Source organism: Rhinolophus hipposideros (genome assembly GCF_964194185.1).
Source record: "Rhinolophus hipposideros genome assembly, chromosome: X".
NCBI lineage: Eukaryota > Metazoa > Chordata > Mammalia > Chiroptera > Rhinolophidae > Rhinolophus > Rhinolophus hipposideros.
Genome location: NC_138046.1, coordinates 36,197,112 through 36,217,640, shown reverse-complemented (window position 1 = coordinate 36,217,640; position 20,529 = coordinate 36,197,112). Strand labels below are relative to the sequence as shown.

Here is a 20,529-nt window from a genome sequence, read left to right as displayed (position 1 = left end):
AAACTCCCATTCATCCCTTCAGGAAGCACATCTAGTCCTTCAGATGAGGAACCACTACGTAACAATTGTACAAGCTAATGAAGGGCCACTGGAACTAGAACCTGTGTCTAATTCCCAGGGTCAAAAAGAAACCTTTTACACGGCCAACCAACATCAGTGTCCATGTCACTTTCCCTTTCAGTTCTAATCTTACCTATTCAAGGTCTGTAGAGAAACCTCTTTGCTATTAGTGTATCATCAGCCTTATTCCAACCTCCCTGGGCCCGTGAGGACATCCCAACCTACTCTGAATAGTGAAGCTAAGGTATTTGTTTAAATCCTGACTTTTAAAACAAAAAACGTAAATTTAAAACTTTTAGTAAGTGTGGTGGTACTCTGAATTCTTGCAGATCTCTAACATCTAGCCTAAGAGCACAGCTAAATTCTTACCTGCTCTTGCATCCAGTCTGTTGTGATGTCATATAACCTTGAAACTGCTGATACATATCGCTTAAGTTCCAGTTAGGAAAAACCACACAGCAGTAATTTAAACACAAAATTTAATATAAAGAATTGTTAAGTAGGTCAAGTGTAGCTAACTACCAGAAAGAATAAAAGAACTTTAAGGTGTGATGGGAGAGTATATGCTGGACCTGACAGAAAAGTGAATGAGCCCTTCTCCCGGCTGAGATTCAGACCTGAGGAGTAGATTGCTACAAGAACATGCTACCTACCACCCTTGTGGCTAAGAAACAGGCTGGAGAGCACTTACCAGTGACATACAAGAGCAACCCTCTATGTTAGAACGTCGCCAGGGTTCCTGAATGCTTGTTGATGTGCTTGACAACAGAACATCCCAAGAATCCCTACTGCCTCTTCCAGCTTCCGTGTCACTCTAGGGCCCTCTATTGGCAGCCCAACATCGAACCAAAGGAAAATACAGATATTTATGTCCACACTCCAAAATGGTTAGAAATTTGTCCCTGACTGCCAATTAATTGTATAACCTTTCTGCTTTAGACTTGAGTAACATTTTGTAATTTATTGGGGTGACATTTGTTAGTAAAATTACATAATTTCAGGTGTACAATTCTGTATTACATCATCTATAAATCGCATCGTGTGTTCACCACCCAGTCAGTTCTCCTTCCATCACCATATATTTGATCCCCCTTACCCTCATCTCCCCCCCCTCCCTCTTGAGTAACATTTTTACCATGTTAATGTTTACCAACTGCTGTTCACAGTGGCAGGTGTCTTTGAATATGAAGGTAACATTGATGCAATTAGAGGAAATATGTGAAATGGAGGGGCTGGTGGAGGAAACTGAAATGTTTCAAAGATCCCTCCTCCCCGGTTCCTGGGCTGGTTGCTACTCTGTAGCCCATTGTTCACACTTCCAGCGCAGGTTCCCTACAAACTGAGTAGGGAGTTACCACCAAACTTGGTTCCCCTTTCCCTTGCTGCAGCTTCATCCTGATTCCACAGGTAATAAGGGCACTTCCTGCTTCCCACATTCCCAGACATTTCTTATGGCTTGCATAATGGCCCATTATTAGCCTAATATATGATATATTTGCCTATCAACTGATTAATCTCAAGTACTTAGAACAGTGCCCAGCACATACATGTCCAGTAAATTTTAATTAAGTGTCAAAATAGTTTTGATTTTTTTCAGCCATTTAAAAACGCAGAAATTTAGTTCACAAGCCACACAAAAACAGGCAGCAGACCAGTTTGCCACCCAGTTCAGATGACTGATTCCTACGCATATGAGGACTGGCATCATTCAAGAATATATAAAGATGCTATTTATTTTAAGAATGTGCTACCCTCAGGTATGAAGATGACACATATATGCATTTCCCATAACAGAAGGTCCAAGAGCCACTAGCCACACGTAACTAATTACAATAAAATAAAAACTTAAGTATCAGTTCCTTATACTAGCCATACTTAAGTACTTGATACCAGAGAACATTTGTGTTATTGAATACTTCACAAACCAGAATACAACAGTTTAGAAGGCCTCACATGTTTATTTCTGAACCAACCTACTAGTGCAGAAACATATTAAAGAGAAAACTCATTTTCCTTATAATTTCCCAATAAAACACACCCCACCCAACTGTTCAGATAGTAGCGATCTTTTCAGTGCCATGGTTAAGATCCAAGCAATCCTGACACAGCAAAAATATGTGGTGCCATCTCATGTGCGATTATTCCTTATAGACCCAGCTTGGTTCTTCTCCAATGTCTCCTCTTGGAGTTGTACCTACACAGAAGGAAACTGCAAGTTACAAAGGCAGCCTGACCTCCATTTAGCTGCTCTCATTTTACCAAACATTGCTTTTTAAGTACCATAAAATCCTTGAAAGTCAAAGGGTCCTGTTTTTCCTTCGTTTAACAAGTTTGGAGCTCTTTTTGGAGAGTAAAAAATGATTTGCTAGATGTGTTTAAGAACTAGTCAAATCAAATTTTTACCTCTCAAAATGATTCCAGGGTAGGAAAACACATTGGTTCTTGAGATGGGAGTAGTGGGGAAGCTCTTTCCCCGCCCCAAATGTACCCTCACCCACCTTTGATTCCACAGACCTAGAGCAGACCCACACATACATGTTATTTTCAGCCCCCACCCCCTTCTGAACTACACCAAAACAAGTCATTTCAACATAATGGGTCACACACATATAAAAACTCCTGCCTAGTTTTTATAACAGATTAACACCCTTAGTCATTTCAGTACCAAACCAAGTGATTTGCAGAGCTAAGGCTATCTCAGAATTGTCCATGTCAATCTGTCATTTTACCCTCATAAAGGCAAAATAGAAAATGATCAACATAGGATTTTCTTTCAGCAGGATAATGGCAGTACTTCCACAAAATGAAGCACTGTAATTGCAACCTGCTTTCAATACATTTTTAAAGTTGGAACACAGCTGAGTCAATAGAAAAACCATTCTATTGTGCCAATTCTCTTGGCCAAGAGTGTGTAATTCTAAATACAAAACACTTTCCCAGTTCTAGGAGTCCAGAGCAAATAGGTTAATATTGGTAACGCAGGTAACCTACTGAGCTTCATATACATTTGAACTTCATATACATTTCTTTCATTCCTTAAAACAACCTATAAAGGCAGGTCGCACCATAATCGGATGCGGACATGATAGAGAAACTGAGGTTCATGTTGATACATTTAAAGGGTGCAGACCCATTTAAAGGGTCTGATGTTCTCAACAGAAATCCATCAAACTTGTAGAAGAGCTGAGCTGCCATACAAACCACTTCGCCAAGTGACAACGCTCTTTTCTCAGTATTGTATGATGGCAACCCCATGGGCTTTACATTCTAGTTGCACCTGTAACATTGAGACATCCCCTGTAAAAGTTAATATGCAGAAATAATAAATACCAGTGTCTAGTACCTAATAAATCAAAGGTAGCAAACAACTGGTATATAAGGCTACAGTGGGGGGTGATTTTCACATGTCTAACTGACTAAATGAATTAAGGAAATGGGTCCTCAATTTCAGCCCTTACAAATCACATCTTAGCCTTCATATCAGCAAACTAATCCTACTTAGACGTGCCATATAATCAAACCAGAGTTCTATATTAGCTTCATGATCTTACACTCCTGAGCTTCAATGTCTTTATCTTGCAAAAGGGACCCACTTGCTAGGCCCAAAAACACGTTGAAAATAAGAATTTTGGTAATATTTGTCCCTCCTCCTCTGTGGTCTTCTGGGTTCAATTGTTTGGGAGAGCCAGGAAATTTAATATTTCATTTTAAACAAACCAAAGTTCCAAAAGCTGTTGAACACACCTGGCCTGTCACTGTCTGTGAGCCCCTGGGCAAATCTCACTGATCTGATGCTTATTTTTCTTTCCTTCAAGACCTGTCTCAAAGATCAGCTGGTCTCCAAAGAGCAGTGAGGCTGAAAAGCATGCAGGAGGCCAGAGTTTTAGGTTTAGCTTTGCCTGGAATTGGCCTAGATGACCTTGGATTGGAGGTACTTTGTAGCAATTCTAGTAACACCTTTCTTGCAAAACCATCCATTCAACTACTTCTGCAGTGGAGGGCAATTTTCCAATTTTTATAAGGATAAATACTTCAAAGATGGATTAAGTGAGCAACATAGTCTTCCCCACTGGGATGTGCAACGAGACAGAGACAGACAGCCTTCTATCTTACGTTCTGGCCCAGACTGAAGACAACCAGGAAACTAACAAAACTCCAAGGAGCATCTGCCCCTAAGCCCAGCTGTAGGCTGAGGGCTGTCCAGAAACCCAGAGGAAGCACATTTAAAAAGGAAAAAAAAAATTCAGAATGGTGGTACAAGATAAAATGGATTGTAGCTAACTTTTAATTTATGTTTATGCCCAAAAAGCAATCTTAAATTAAAACAACAAAAAACAGCAGGGGTGGTGTCCTTACCTGATTTTATTACCAGTTTTCATCCGAATCCACTGGGGAATGGGCCGATTCTGCTTTTGTTTCTTGGCCAAGAACCGCTTGATCCTGAAAGTCTTGTGAGAAGACTGGGAAAGAGATATGCAATCAACTTAGTAATACCAGAGCTTGCTCAAAAGATTCAAAAGGTGGCTCAGTTGGTTAGAGCGCGAGCTCTGGACAACGGGTCTGCCGGTTCGATTCCCACATGGGCCAGTGAGCTGCGCCCTCCGCAACTGGAATGAAGTCAATAAGCTGCCGCTCAGCTTCCGGGTGGCCAGATGGCTCAGTTGGCTGGAGCACAGGCTAACCACAAGGTTGCGGTCGGTTCGCCTCCTCGACTCCTGCAAGGGACCGTGGGCTGCGCCCCCTGCAACTAACAATGGGCAACTGGACCTGGAGCTGAGCTGCGCCCTCCACAACTAAGACTGAAACGACTTGGAAAAGTCCTGGAAGTACACTGTTCCCCCCCCCCCCAAAAAAGATTCAAAGTCAGGAACTCCCTCAAAATCCAATAAACATTTGAATGCTTAACATATACCAAAAACAACCCTCTCAATGCCAAACTCCTCATGCCCTTTGTTTTGGTTCCTTGCAAAGTTTCTGGAGACACGTTAATTCCCATTGTTCACATGAAAAAGAAATAGAGTCAGAGAGGTATGTAACCTCTCCCAAAGGAAGAGTATTAATGTGCAAAACTGGGATTCAAACCCAGGTGCTCTCTGCTCCAATACTAGGGTGCTTTCCAGTCTTCCCTAGAAGGACCATGTCTGGCATGGCTAGAGGTGGGGAACTTGGTTTTCAAAAACACAGCTTTTAGTAAAGGAAACAATGTATTGCTTCCAAGTGAATGAGTCTCAGTGCCCTTTGTAACACAGGGATACCCACTTTCACCAGTCATTGCGAATTTACACCCAGTCTATGACATGGGGTAGATCTATTCTAACCGACTGATCACTTTGATATTAATTCTAACTATTTTCCACTTTTCCAAGGATGATTTTCCCAATTTCCTTTTCCATCTTTTGGCTTTCATGAAGAACTCAGGCCATCCAACCACAACCACCCCCCCGTTCAGTTTGCAGGACAACCCAGAGAAACAGCATGAATGCTGGTCTAAAGTCTGGCCAATATGGCTGAACACACCCTTGCATAATAACAGGGGCCATTAAAAAGAAGGCAAAGAGTTCCTTATCTCTTTCCCAGCTCACAGTTGCAGTTGTACATGTCCTGTCAACTAATAAAACTGTAAAACACCAAAGATGATGATCCTCTTCATACCTACAAGCCTATAAACAATTCTAACTTCTCAAGAGGCTGTCACAGGAAAAACCCACGACAGTGACTGCCCGCAGCTGGCATATTTCAAAGAATGCCCAACGGAATATAAGCTCACATCACAGCACTCCTTGTCCCAGGCGCCTTCCTGGGGTGACACTCAAGTCCCTGAACAAAGGACTACAAAGTTCTGGAAGCTCATAACGTGGTAGGTGTCTAGCCGCTAGGTTAAAAAACCTTTACAAAAACCAGCAGCCCACATTCGTTCTCGATGCCCCGCACGTGTCGCGAGCAGCCTGCGGGCCACAATTTCTGGGGTGCTTCCCCTCCCCCGACTTCTCTCCCTGCCCCAGAATCAGTTCGCTCCAGGAGAAGGGTGAAGGGAAGCGGTGCCCTGCCCAACTGGGCGGCGGCCTGGAGCAATTTGCAACCCCCCCTCGGACCTCACGGCGCCAGCGCAGCCCACCCCTTCCAGGTGCTCAATTGCTCGCAAGCTTCCCGCCAGGCCCACCGACTGGAGCGGTGGCCCAACTCGAACTTCTCTGCCAAAAGCCTGTAAAAACGCTCCCACACCTCGATGTAGTCCGCGGTGCCGGCGAGCTCGCGGAAACCTCAGGTCTCAGGAAGCCACCCCCGAGCCGATGGTAACGGATGGACTTACCATGGCGAGGAAGAGTCAGCCGCACGCGTACAATGGCGGCGAATAAAGAGAGGAGGAAGCAAGCGGAAGGACGAGTTTTGAGGCACCACCGGGGGAGGAGCTTGCGGGCTGACGCTATGCGACAACCACTGCCTCTTGGCGGGCCCCTTCCTGCGAACGCCCCAGTGGAGCTGTGGGAAGGCGCGCTCGTTATGACGCAATGGAAATCGTTTTGTGTCTCTTCTAGAGCCCGTCAGTATGTCAGGGACGCCTGCTTCGTGGATGAGGCTGAAGGCCAGAAGTGCCAAAGCAGAAGCCCTTCCAAAGACAGAGGGAACAGAGTACGCGAGATTAGCTCCAACGGCAGGCGCAAGGGGTTTCGGTGCTGCGCATGGGCGGAAGCGCGCTGAGGAGCAGGGCGGGGAACACCCTTTTCGGATAGGTACAAGTCCGGTTGATCCTGAAACAATATGGTTTTTGAACTGCGTGTGCCTCCTTATACGGGGATTTTTTTTTTCACTAAGCATACAATTGGCCCTCCGTATGCCTGGATTTCACATCCGTGGATTCAACCGAAACTATCTCGAGCCACCATTTGGATTCCTGGGGGACCACCTGTAAGCATTATTGTAGGCCATTTTACATAAGGGACTTGAGCATCTGGATGTTGGTATGATTGGGGGGGTAGTTCTGGAACCAATCCTGTGGCAGATACCCAGGGATGTCTGTGTTAGGGGGAGTCAAAAGTTATAGGCAGATTTTCCACTGCATGCGGGTTAGCCTAACACCTCTCCCACCCCCGTGTTATTCAAGGGTCTACTCCAGTGTAGACCTGACTGAGTGGTGTGGGACAGGAAGGGATAGTGGTGTTGGAGGAAGCAGGAGAGTTGGGCAGGTTCTGGACCAGGTGGTCCCTGTAAGCCTAGGGACAGCCTTAGGGCTGTCTAGGCAAGAGGTTGCCAATCAACGTTTTAAAGTGTACAGAACCATGTCCTTCGCTGCTACGAAGCCCAGACTGACTTTCTAGTCCACCTTCGGCAAAATGTACAGTAATCAATGGCACACGTTTTAGATATGAATGTTTCCATTTTCATCTTTTTCTTTTCCCCATTTTAAAACAGAGAACTCTATCTTTGCAGTCACCTCAAGCATTTTTGCACTAAAAGTTCAATAGTTTTTTTTGTTTGTTTGTTTGTTTCTGTTTTTAAGAGTTTATTGGGGAAGGGGAACAGGACTTTATGGGGAACAGTGTGTACTTCCAGGACTTTTTTCCAAGTCAAGTTGTTGTCCTTTCAATCTTAGTTGTGGAGGGCACCATTCAGCTCCAGGTCCAGTTGCTGTTGTTAGTTGTGGGGGAATGGTGGGGCGGAGCCCACCATCCCTTGTGGGAGTGGGGGAGTCGGAGGAGTCCAACAGGCAATCTTGTGGTTGAGAGCCCACTGGCCCATGTGGGAATTGAACCGCGGCAGCCTTCGGCGTTGGGAGCACAGACCCCAACTGCCTGAGCCACCGGGCTGACCCTGCACCTATAGTTTTTAACCTGGGTTCCATAAGGCCCATGTATAGAATTCACAGGGTACATGAACTTGGATGGGAAATAAAATCACAACTTCATTTTCATCAAACTCTGAAATGTACCACTTTCTTTATTTACAAATGTAGGCAACAAACTACAGTAGCATTAGCAGTACCTGTGACTTAGTCACCAATAGAAATCTAAGATCATTTCATATCACACTGAAGTTGATACCAAGGAGGGTGGAAAATAATTTTCTTCCCATTTCTCTAAATTCTTCTGGCTAATCAAATTAACATGAGACATTAACAGGAGAAAATGACCAAATGTATTACATATGTACATACAAGGGGTTCCCTGAGACTATAAGATCCAAGGACACACTGGGCAATTGAGGCTGATACGCCATTCCGGACTAAGGAGAGGGCAGCAGGAGTCTGAGCCCCCAAAGGGAAATTAGACATTTCACAGGTAGATGAGAAAGAGTGAACACTTGGTAAATGAATTCTTTCCTGGCCACCCAGAAACAATGAGTCTAACAAACAGACTTTGCAGGTGCCTCCCTATCTGCCACATTTAGATCATATTATGCTAATATGATTATAACAATGTAATGTAATAATTATTACAAAAAGCGACCATTTATCCCTTCATTTGAGCAGGTTTTTCTATCTGAATTTCTTTAGACAGATAAAGAGGAAGGTAAAAACAAACAAACAAAAACCTCTTCTTGACTTTGTTGGGCTTTGTTTTCAGGTCAAAATAACCTGCATGCCTGGGTGGCACTTTTGGGGAGACTCTTTTTTGACCTCTACAATGCAGATGTCTTGAAATATTTATACACTCATCACTTGTTTGAAGTTACAGTATTTATTAGGCCTACAAGTAGAACTGTGTTAAGAAGCCCCTGCATTGCTTTAGCACTCACTTCTTTTAGAAAATATTTTGATAGCTATATTGCAGTGTAATTGATTTTCTTTGTAACCCTATGTACTTTGTTTGAAAAACATTCTGAAAATAAGTCTATAAACTTCATCAGACTGCCAGAGGGTTACATGGCACAAAATGGTTACAAATCCTTGAATTGGAGTGTAGTGACACAGGGTAGAACAAACAAACAAGGTAGGAGGCTTTGGAAATAGTCTGGGCAAGAAAAGATGGTGGCCCAAAGTAGGGTAGTCCCCATGATGTTGAATAGGAAGAAATAAAATCAAGAGATGATTGTGACAAAATTAACAGGATGTGGTCTCACGTTTCTGCCTTGGGCACCGAACTGGATGTTAGTATCTTAGGTTTAAAGAGGGAATGCAGAAGTCATAGGAATCTTGAGCCCAATTTAATTGCCATTTTTTAAATTAAGTTTATTGGCCTGACATTGGTTAGTAAAATTACATAGGTTTCAAGTGTACAATTCTGTAATACATCATCTATATATCATATTGTGTGTTCACCACCTTAATTACCGTTTTTTAAAATTAGCTACCATTTTTTAACAGAAAAAGTTTTATATATATGTGTGTGTGTGTGTATATATATATATATATATATTTTTTTTTAATTGGTGGATATTGGGGAACTGTGTGTTTTTCCAGGATGTCAAGTCGTTGTTTTTTCAATCTAGTTGGGGGGGGTGCAGCTCAGCTCCAAGTCAAGCCATTGTTTTGTTTTGTTTTGTTTTGTTCTCAATCCAGTTTATGGAGGGCACAGCTCACTGGCCCATGTCAGAGTCCAACCGGCAACCTTGTTGTTAAGAGCTCGCACTCTAACCAACTGAGCCATCAGGCCACCCCAAAAGTTTTGTTATATTAATCCCATCCAGTTTTTCAATTCACACCCTCATCAAAATCATTTTACATTTAATTGAAGTGAGAGACCTCAGGATTCATAACCTGGATTTCATCCATCCATCCATCCATCCATCCATCCATCCATCCATCCATCCATCCATTTGCTTATGAACCAGTCTTCTTTTTGGTGGCCAAAGTAGCAGCAAATAAGCCTTCAGTTGATTAAATTATCATCATCATCTTCATCATAGCTACCATTTACCTCAGATTTAGGGTGTGACTGACACTGTTAAGACTCTTAAGAGCTTGTGTAAATCATCCTTTTAATTCTTACATCTTCTATATGGCACTTCTTGTTGCCCTTTCTGGGTTTCCTTCTACCTCACATGCTACCCCTTCTTAGTTTCTTTTGCTGATTCTTCCTTGTCTCACTTACTTTTTAACATTAGAGAGCCCCGAGGTTCAGTTTTGGACCTCTTCTCTTTATACACTCACTCCTTTGGTGATCTCATCCAATATCTCGGCTTTAAATCCCCTTTTGGTTGACGACACCTAAATGTATCTCCAGCCTGGACCTCTCCTCAAATTCCTACCTTCTCAACATCTCCACTTCGATGTGTAATAGATGCCTTACATTTAATACGTATCAAACAGAACTCCTGATGTTTTCACCACCCAACGGGGTCACTCAAAATGCTCTCCATATCAGTAAATGGCACCTCCATCCTTCTTGTTGCTTAGGCCAAAATTTATTATCTTCCACTCTTCTCTTTCTCTCACATCCCACATCTGGTTTGTCAGAAAATCTGGTTATCTTGCCTCTCAGCCACCCTCTCTCACCTAGATTATTTTAAGGCTCCTCACGGTCTCCCTGCTTCTGCCTAGCTTCCCTAGCTTCCCTACAGAAGCCAGAACGATCCTTTCAAGGCCTAAATCAGACCATGTCACTGTTTTGCTCAGCACCCTCCAATGCCTCCCCTTTGCTCTTCTAATAAAAGTTAAAGTATTTACAATGGTCTAAAAGGCCCTACCCAGTTGGACCCCACCACTTTTGTGATCCAATCTCCTGTTACTCTTCACTCACTCACTTTGCTGAAGCCACACTGACCTCTTTACTGTTCCTCAAACATGCCAGACAGTACTTTTCACAGCCTTAGCACTAGTTCTCTCTGCCTGGCCTCCATTCAGGTATCCCATAGTTGCTTTTCTCACTTCCTGCAAGGCAAGGCTCAAATGTCACTACTTCAGAGAGACCACTTTCCGAATGCTGTATCCCCCTTCTCTGCTTTGTTTTTCTCAATATACTTACCACCTTCTAACATGCCATACCATTTGTTTATTGTCCAATTCTCCACTGGAATTAAGCTCAATGAGAGCAGAGGGTTTTTTGTTTTTTCTTGGTTTTTAACTTTTTAGTTTGAAATAATCATAAATTCACAAAAAGTCACAAAGAAATGTACAAAGAGGTACTGTGCACCCTTCACCCAGCCTTCACCAACATTAACGCCTTGTATAACTATCATATATCAAAACCAGGAAATTGACAATAGAACAATCCAAAGAGCTTATTCAGATTTCAGAAGTTGTACATGCACTCGTGTGTGTGTGTGTGTGTGTGTGTGTGTGTGTGTGTGTGTAGTTCTATACAGTTTTATCATGTGTGGCTTTGTGGAACTACTACCACAATAAAATACAGAACTGTACCATCACCACAAGGCTCCATGAGGGCAGGGTTCTTTTTTGTCAGATTTGTTCACTCTTGTGCCCCCAACACCAAGAACCAAGTCTGACACGCAGTTGGCCTCAATATCTGTTGAACTGAAAAGGCACTAGAGTACAGTGTTGACAGCACAGACTATGAAGCCAGTACTATCTGGGTTTGAGTACGAGCTGTGCAACATACTAGCTTTGTGACCTTGGATACATAACTTAGCCTATCTGTGTCTCAGTTCCCTCTTCTGTAAAATGGGGATAATATTTCTTAACTCATAGTGCTGCGGTGAGGATTTATCATCACTGATAGGATATGTTAAGCACATAGTAAGTAAGGTATTAGTTAATATACACCCAGCACATAATAGCCATCAAGCTCAGTAAACAGCAGCCATTATTCCCTTAATTCCCTTGTATTGTAACAGGGCAGATAGTGCAGGAACCATTAAAAAAAGGGTGCAGGGCGGACAGGTGGCTCAGTTGGTTAGAGCGCAAGCTCTGGGCAGCGGGGCTGCGGGTTTGATTCCCACATAGGCCAGTGAGCTGCGCCCTCTGCAACTGGAATGAAGTCAATGAGTTGCCACTCAGCTCTCGGGTAGCCAGATGGCTCAGTTGGCTGGAGCGTGGGCTCTCAACCACAAGGTTGCGGTTGGTTCTCGACTCCTCAACTCCCGCAAGTGATGGTGGGCTGCGCCCCCTGCAACTAACAATGGGCAACTGGACCTGGAGCTGAGCTGCGCCCTCCACAACTAGGATTGAGAGGACAACTTGACTTGGAAAAGTCCCAGAAATACACACAGTTTCCCAATAAAGTCCTGTTCCCCTTCCCCGATTAAAAAAAAAAAAGATACAAATAAACTATTGCAAGAATGTTGAAGGAGTGATGATTGCCGGTTAGGAGGAGGAGGTAGCATTTAAATTCAGCCTTACAAGGTGAGTGGTATTATGGGCTGAACTGTGTTTCCCCAAAATTCATATGTTGAAACCCTAACCCCCAGGACTTCGGAATGTGACCTTAGTTGGAGGTAGGACCATTACAGAGGTAATTAAGTTAAGATGGGGCTTGTTAGTGTGGGCCCTAGTCCAATCTGACTGAGGTCATTATCCGAAGAGATTAGGACACACAAGGAAATACCAGGGCTGCGTGCGCATGAGGAAACACTATGTGAGGACACAATGAGAAGGTGATCAGCCATCTGCAAGCCAAGGAGAGAAGCCTCAGGAGAAACCAAATCTGCTGACTCCTTGATCTCGGATTTCCAGCTTCCAGAACTGTGAGAAATTTCTGTTATGTAAGCCCCCTAAGTCTGTGGTACTTTGCTATGGCAGCGCTAGCAGACTAATACAGGTGGGATCAGGATATGGGAAGATAGGGAAAGGGGTTTTCCAGCTAGAAGGAACAGCATACCACCAATCACAAGAGTCAATGTACAGTACATTCTGATTGGGTGGAGCCAGAAGAGACAAGTTTCAGCAACTGGACTTCAACAGAGCTGGATCCACAGTGGTCAGAAAGGACAAGGGCTGTGAAGAGGCGCCAGGATTTGACGTAAGTTTCTTGGTGCCTGAAAACGTTGGGCAGTATAGATGGAAGGTGCAAGAAGGGGAAAGAGTAGGTGGTAAGGAAGGAGCAAGAATAAAGATGCAAGAAAACCCAGGTATTACGGATAGTGTGGGGGTCTCGTAAGACATGGAGGGGAGAACCAGCTGAAGGGCATCAGGAGAGAAGTTTGCCTTGAAAAGGAAATCGGTCATTTCCCACACTGGGAGGGGAAAGAGAAGGACGGATGAAGAGAGAATTTTTTTGTAAATTTAATTTTGTTGTTAAATTATGTAAATATTTTACATGGTTCCATTTACATCCTATATGACCCCACATTTCCTTTCCTAGGTGTTTCTCCAACAGAAAGGTGAACAAATGTGCATCAAAAGGTATGTACTAAATTGTTCATAACAGAATTGTTTCTAATATCCCCAAACTGGAAACTGTCCTAGTCTATCACCAGATGAATGGATAAATTGTGGTATATTTAACCAAAGGCTACTACACAGCAGCATTTCTCAAAGTGTGATCCAGAGCTCTGGCTGGTTCTCAAGACCCTTTCAGAGGGTCTGCAAGGTCAAAGATATTTTTATAATAATATAAATAAGTCATTTGTTTCTTTTACTCTAATCTTTTGAGTGTACTGTGGAGTTTTTAAAAGGCTACATGACTTGTAATGACTTCATTGCTCTGACAGACAATAGAATGTGTGCTTGTGTGTTATTGGGTTTTAAATATTTCTCAGTTTCAATTTCTAATACCATAAATATCAATAGATGTAATCCACACAAAGGCCCTTTGAGGTCCTCAATAATTTTGAAGTGTAAAGGGGTCCTAAGACTAAAATGTTTGCAAACCACTCCTACACAGCAATGAAAATGAACAGATTACAACTAACTACAGTGGCATAGATGGATATCACAAACATTCGCAACAAAGGAAGCCAGATACAAAGGCATGCGAACTGTATAATTTTATTTATGTGAAGACCAAAACCAGGCAAAAAGAATCTGTGCCATTAGAAGTCAAGATAGTGGTTCTCCTTGTGGGGAGAGGGCACTGGTCTTGTTCTGTTTCTTGATCTGGGTGCTGAATCTATGGGTGTGCTCCCTTTGTGAAAATTCATCTAATTGTACACTTCAGGTTTGTGCACTTTTCTGTATGGGTGTTGTATCTCAATATAAAGTTAAAAACACATTTATATGGGTCTACAGACAAAACCAGAGATCTAGCTGCTATCCCAGTCTCTCCCACTTCCTTCCCTCTCCATAGGCTATTTTTTCCCATAGGTAATTTTTATTAGTTGCTGATTTCTCTTTCCATTATTTCTTTTGGAAAATATCTGAATCTTTTTATTTTCATTTCATTTCAAATATTTATATATTTGTTAGAATAACACCCACCCCACCACCTTCCTACAGCAAAAGTAGTATGTTATATATGAGAACTTGTGAGGTGGAGAGAAGGAAAACCAAAATGGCGCACAGCGAATGGCTTAGAGCACAGGAAATTGGGAGCTCAGCAGCCTTCTGCAGAGAATAAAAGCATCTGGAGAAAGAGGAAAGGATTTAGGATAGACACATGCATTCACTCGAGAAGGTGAATGCCCTTACTATGTGCAATAGTGGGGTAGCCTGTACTGTCACTTGCAGCACAGTGTGGCCCATGTGCTGAGAGGGATGTGGGGAAAGCTGGGAGAGCAGAGTAACCCCTCCCCCAGCCTGGGCAGTAGGGTGGGTAGGTGTTCGGAGAAAGGGCTGCTTGAAGGAAATCCTCACAGAGGAATAGGAGGGGCAGAGAAGCGGAAGCGAGGGGTGGCTTTCCAGGAAGAGGGAACTATTTGCAAAAGTGGAGAGGCCGAGAGCAAGTATCCAGGGCCACCCAGAGTAGGCCCAGGAGTCTGAGCTTTAATCTGGAGGCCAACAATTTGCAACTTCATTAGCAGAATAATTCTTTGTTTTAAAGCCATTTTACATAGAAACCCACCCTTGACTCTTCTCTTTCTCTTACACTCCTGTTCCAATCTGATAACAAATCCTGTCGGCTCTCTCTTCAAAATATACCTAGAATCCAAATGCTCCTCACTGCCCCCACCCCGGCTTAAGATTCCACCATCTCTCTTTGATTATTATGAAGCCTCCTGACTCTTCTCCCTTCTTCTGACTCTCCCTTCACAATCTTTTCTGAACACAGCAGCCAGAGTGATCCTGTTAAAACCAGTCTGATTGTGTCACTCATCTGCTCTATCATTATCTCACTCTGGGTAAAAATCCAAGTCCCTACAATGGCCTGCAAAGGGCAAACACCATCAGTCCGTTCCACCCCCACCTCTGACCTCGTCTCCAACTGCTCTCACCTTAAATTCACTCTGCTTTGGCCACACTGGCCAGTTTTGTTCCCATCACAGGGCCTTTGCACTGCAGCTCCCTCTCCCTGGAAACTTCCCCCATTAGTCAGTCTCTTTAGGTCTTTATTCACATGTCACCTTGTCAGTGAGGGTTTCCCTAACCACCTTATCTATCTAAAATTGCCATCTCAGTCCTCCATTCAGCATTCCCTACCCCACTCCTTTATTTTTCTCCATAAAACTTCTCTGACGAGTATAATGCTAAGTGAAATAAGTCAGACAGAAAAAGCAGAGAACCCTATGATTTCACTGATATGTGGTATATAAAACAAAAACAACAAAAGAACAAGACAAACAAATGAGAAACAAAAACTCATAGACACAGACAGTAATTTAGTGGTTACCAGAGGGTAAGGGGGTGGTGGGTGGGTGATGAGGGTAAAGGGGATCAAATATATGGTGATGGAAGGAGAACTGACTCTGGGTGGTGAACACACAATGGGATTTATAGATGATGTAATACAGAATTGTACACCTGAAATCTATGTAAATTTACTAACAATTGTCACCCCAATAAATTTAATTTAAAAAAAAAAAACTTCTCTGACATAACATATATTTCATTTCTTCATTGTCTGACACCCTCCCTACAATATAAACTCCATGAGGGCCTAGAATTGTGTGTTTGTTCACTACTGTATTCTCTGAGCCTAGAATAGTGCCTCACACATAGTAGGTGCTCAATAAATATTTGATGAGTGAATGAATGAACTATAATACATCAAATAGACAAAATAGAAAAACAGGGCAGGTTACATCTTCACTGTTTGGCCTGGACACTTCTTGTCTGAGAAACCCCTGAAGTACTTCTGCCCTGCTAAGCAAGTTCCTCGGAGTATAATTTCAAAATGACTGCTGAAGGCAAATGGAAACCATCGAAAGCTTTTGAAGGGTAAGTGGCAATTATATAAGTATCTTAGAAAAATCCTTTGGGCAGCTATGTGGAGAGCAGAAGGGGTAGAGGGAAGAGTTGAAACAAGGAGACCCATGGGGGCTGTTGCTACAGTCCCAACGCCATGATGCTTTCTTGTTATAGTTGCCTACCAGTCCCCGAGTCTCTTCGTCTCACTCCTTGCAGATTTAGCTCCTGGCTTACTGTCACTCTCTCAAACACTACTCCTGCCACAATTCTTTGTGAATTCCATAGCCATGCAGATACTTCCAGACCCTTGGCCTCCTCTCCTCCAGTAATCTTATCCTTCACCACACTTCAGTCATTCACTCCCTTGCCATAACTTCAACCTTGGCATTATCCCATTCTCTGCTTCCTTGCTGCTCACTTCCTCTACTATCCCATCACTAGCGACATTTCTACCTCACCAGGAGCATCAATCCATTGAACCCATCACCTTTTCTCTCCACCGCCCCTCCATGTCTCTTCTTCCCTCCTTACTTAAATAAATTATATCAACCACTCACTCAGATACATATGTCCTTTCTTGTACTCGCTTGGTGAAACCATAACTCTCCACCATTGGTAAATCCAATTCTCCACCTATCCACCAACCCTGCCCCTCAGGCAGCTGAGTGAGGCTGGAGGAAACCGACTGGCCTCAGTTCAGGTTTATGACCACTGATTTCAAGAGGGCCCTTGGTGCTGCCTAAAAACCCTACATTTCTTTAGTCCAGCCACTCTCCCATTCTCCTAGAGTAGTGCTTCTTGAGCTTTAATGTGCACACGACTCACCTGGGGATCTTGTTAGAATACAGATTGTGATTCTGCATGTTTGACAACTTCCCAGGGGATGTGCCTGCTGCGGGAGCATGGATCCACACTTTGAGTAGCAAGGGCCTAGACCAGGGGCCAGAAAACTTTTTTTGATAGTAAATATTTTAGACTTTGCAGGCGACATATAGCATCTGTTGCAACTGCCCAGCTGCCATTGCAGCTAAACAATGTATCAATGAATTGGTGTGACTGGGTTCCAAGAAAATTTTAGTTACGGATACTAAAATTTTGAATTTTGTAGAATTTTCATGTGTCACAAAATATTCTTCTTTTGATTTTCTCAACCATTAAAAAAACAACAGAAACTATCTTCAGCTTGCAGTCTGTACATAAATAGGCAATGGCTGGGTTTGCACCAGTTTGCCGACCCTTGGCCTAGTTGACTGTTTCAAACCTCTTCTCTCTCCTTACACCTGCAACCCTTCCTCTTCTGTTCTCGCTCAGTTGATGACCTTGGTGCCTAGACACTGAAAAAATTTAAGTAATCACAGGAGAACTTCCATAACTCACCTACCACATCTCAGCTACCAGCACCTGCACTCAAATCCTGTGCCTTCTTCCTGTCCCTCCAAATGAAGTGTTTGTGTGTTGATCACCTAGGTGATCAGGATCGACTAACAGGAAACCCGACGCGAGGAGTGAGGATGGACACAGAATGCCTGGGAGGATTGGAGCTCCAAGATGTCTCCAGCCCCTAGTTTATTGAGCATCAGCCTTTTATAAGCTACAAAGCACAGCGCTTATAGGTCGAGACAACACACAGTTCTCTGTATATTTCCATTCCTCCAGGGTTCAGCTCGCAACTTTGTTATACATACTGATTCCTGAGATTGCTACTTTTACACTTCCTTCTGGCTTACACGCCCTTCCCCACATCCTGCTTTGTCTGCTAAGAACTCTCAGTTCCTGGTAGTGTGTCTCCGGCTCCCCACATTTGTGCTACAGTTAACCTTTTGATCGCTGTGCCCTCGATCTAACCCTTGTCATCTATTCAGGAACCTTACTCCGGCAAGCTTTCCTTTCCTGTCCCTGCTTTTCACTGGATTGTTCCCATCAACATACAAATAAATAGTTGGCCATCTCTCCCATCTTAAAAACCTGCTCTTTGCCCCAGCTCCCTTTCTAACTACTGCTGCTTTCCCTCCTTCCCTTTACTACAAAACTCTGACAGATTGGTGTATATTTACTGTCTCCAATTTCTCTCCTCCCGTTCTTTTTCTTTTGAGATATAATTCACATACCATAAAAGTCACCATTTAAAAGTGTATAATTCAGTCGTTTTTAGTATGTTCACAAGGCTGTGTAGCCATCACTGCTATCTAATTCCACAACACTTCCATTACCCCAAAAAGAAACCTGTACCCATTAGCAGTTACTTTCCATTCCCCTTCTCCCCCTCTCCCCAGCATTAGGCGACCAGTATTTCTGTTTCTGTGGATTTGTGTATTCTGGATATTTCATATAAATGGAATCATACATTATGTGGTTTGTGTCTGGCTTCTTTCACATAGCATGTTTTCAGGGTTCCCTCATGGTCTAGCATGTGCCAGTACGTCATTCCTTTTCACCGCTTAATAATATTCCAGTGTATGGACGCGTCATTTTGTTTATCCATTTTTCAGTTGATGGTCACTAGGGTTGCTTCCACTTTTTTGGCAGTAGCGAAGAATGCTGTAATCACTAGTGTGCAGTTATCTGCTTGAGTACCTGTTTTCAATTATTTTGGGGTACATATCTAGGAGTGGAATTGCTGAGTCATATGGTAACTATGTTTAACGTTTTGCATAACTGCCAGACTATTTTCCACAGTGGCTGCACCATTTTACCTTCCCTCCAGCAGTGTATGAAGGTTCCAGTTTTTCCACATCCTTGCTAATGCTTATTTTCCATTAAAACAAAATTATAGCCATCTTAGTGGGTGCCCATCCTTTTAGGAACCCATTCCAATCAGGTTTCCACCTAGCACTCAAACTGAAACTGTTCTTAAGATCACCAGTGAACTATGTTGCTAAATCCTAAATTAATTTCTCTGATCTGATCTGATTTGACTTCTCAACATTTGTCTTGGTTGACTTCTCCTTGGAATACTTCTTTGACTTGGCTTGCAGGATGTACACTGGCCTGGTTTTCTTCCTATCTTTCTGACTACTCCTTCAGAATCGTTTTCTGGTTCTTCTTTATTTCATGTCAAAATGCTTGAGTGCCCCAGACCTCTGTTCATATCCCCCTCCAAACCCTTCACACCCCTACATTTCTCATGCAGTTTTTCCCATCTTAATAAAGCCATTCTTCCAGTTACTTAAGCAATCTTTGATTTTTCTCTCTCACACCCCACATCTGGTCAGTCAGCAAATTCTGTTGGCTCTACCTACAAAACATCAGAATTTGATCACGTCTGACCACCTCCAGTGCTACCACCCTGGTCCTAGCCTGTCGAGTCCCGTGAGACGAGGATTGTGGGGAGCGAGGAGGGTGGCGCAGGGTTAAGACAGTAGCCATGATAGAGTGAAGCGGGGCCAAGGGTCATGCAGCCTCAAGGACTGGACTCGCCTAATCCGGCTTACTATTAGCTTTTATTAGTTAGGTGAGGAAGTAAAGGAGATAAAGTTGGTCAATCTCAAGATCTGTGAATTCCATACACTGTAATAGGAAACTGATTCAAGCCTATCACCCTTGCCTGCAGGCAGCAGAACTGTAAGTCTCAAGATGTTTGTACTTCCCCAAGGGACAAAACCTATATGCATATGAATAGATGGAGAGAACATCATTGAATCTCTTCCCTTGCAGGTTTTGGGAAGGAATGCAGCCACAGAGGCTGAGGCTTTCCTTAGACTGGGGAAGGTGGGGGGATGTGCCCACCTCTATGAACCTCGTGGGTTCTCCTGTTGGTCCCCACTCGACTGCGCCTGGCTTGAGTTGCCCCCCAGCCCGTGGGGAATCTTACTCGACATTGACTTAACCAGCCATCTTTTGGGGGCCAAACAGGGAGATATGAGGTGCAAACACAAAGGTGAAGCAATGTCCCTGAAAAGATCCGTCTCACAGACTGTCCTTTCTTTGGGGGCAGGTACAAGGAGACAGAGTAGGCTGCTGCGTGGCAACACTAGCCACCATCAGTTCTCTACTACATTACTGCAATAGCTTAACTTCTCACCATCTCTGTCCTTTCCCTGCTTTGGTCTGTTTTCAATACAGCAGCCAGAGTGATCCTTTTATTTCAAAATATTAAATCAGATTATATCACACCTTTAGTCAAAACTTTGCAGTGGTTCCTGTATTCATTTGGAATAAAAGTCCAAGTCCTAACTATGACTTAGAGGATCTAGCCTAGGGTTTCCAGGCGGGAATTCCCGCCCGTTCTCAGGAAGTTTTTTCACTTTCCTGTTCCAGAATCCTAAGATATAAACTGTTTTCTGTTCTCCACGATGAATCGTTTCCACAAAGTGACGGCAGATACTACCAACCACCTGGGTTCAAGGAGCCGA

The 20,529-nt window shown here is 43.3% G+C and overlaps 1 protein-coding gene across 1 annotated transcript; it reads right to left on the bottom strand.

Moving 5' to 3' along the window:
• Positions 1–529: 529 nt before the first annotated feature.
• On the bottom strand, positions 530–6,502 carry RPL39 (ribosomal protein L39). Its single transcript, XM_081043861.1, has 3 exons — positions 6,371–6,502; positions 4,417–4,520; positions 530–2,254 (listed from the first exon to the last, which is right to left on the bottom strand). The coding sequence occupies exons 1-3, from the start codon at positions 6,371–6,373 to the stop codon at positions 2,206–2,208; spliced, it is 156 nt and encodes a 51-aa protein (XP_080899987.1). The 5' UTR covers positions 6,374–6,502; the 3' UTR covers positions 530–2,205.
• Positions 6,503–20,529: the final 14,027 nt, after the last annotated feature.

Excerpts from the sequence above, each read along its gene's own strand:
- RPL39 (XM_081043861.1), bottom strand. Across the intron at positions 2,255-4,416 it reads AAAACTGGTAATAAAATCAG|GTACAACTCCAAGAGGAGAC; the intron begins GTAAGGACACCA and ends CCTTCTGTGTAG.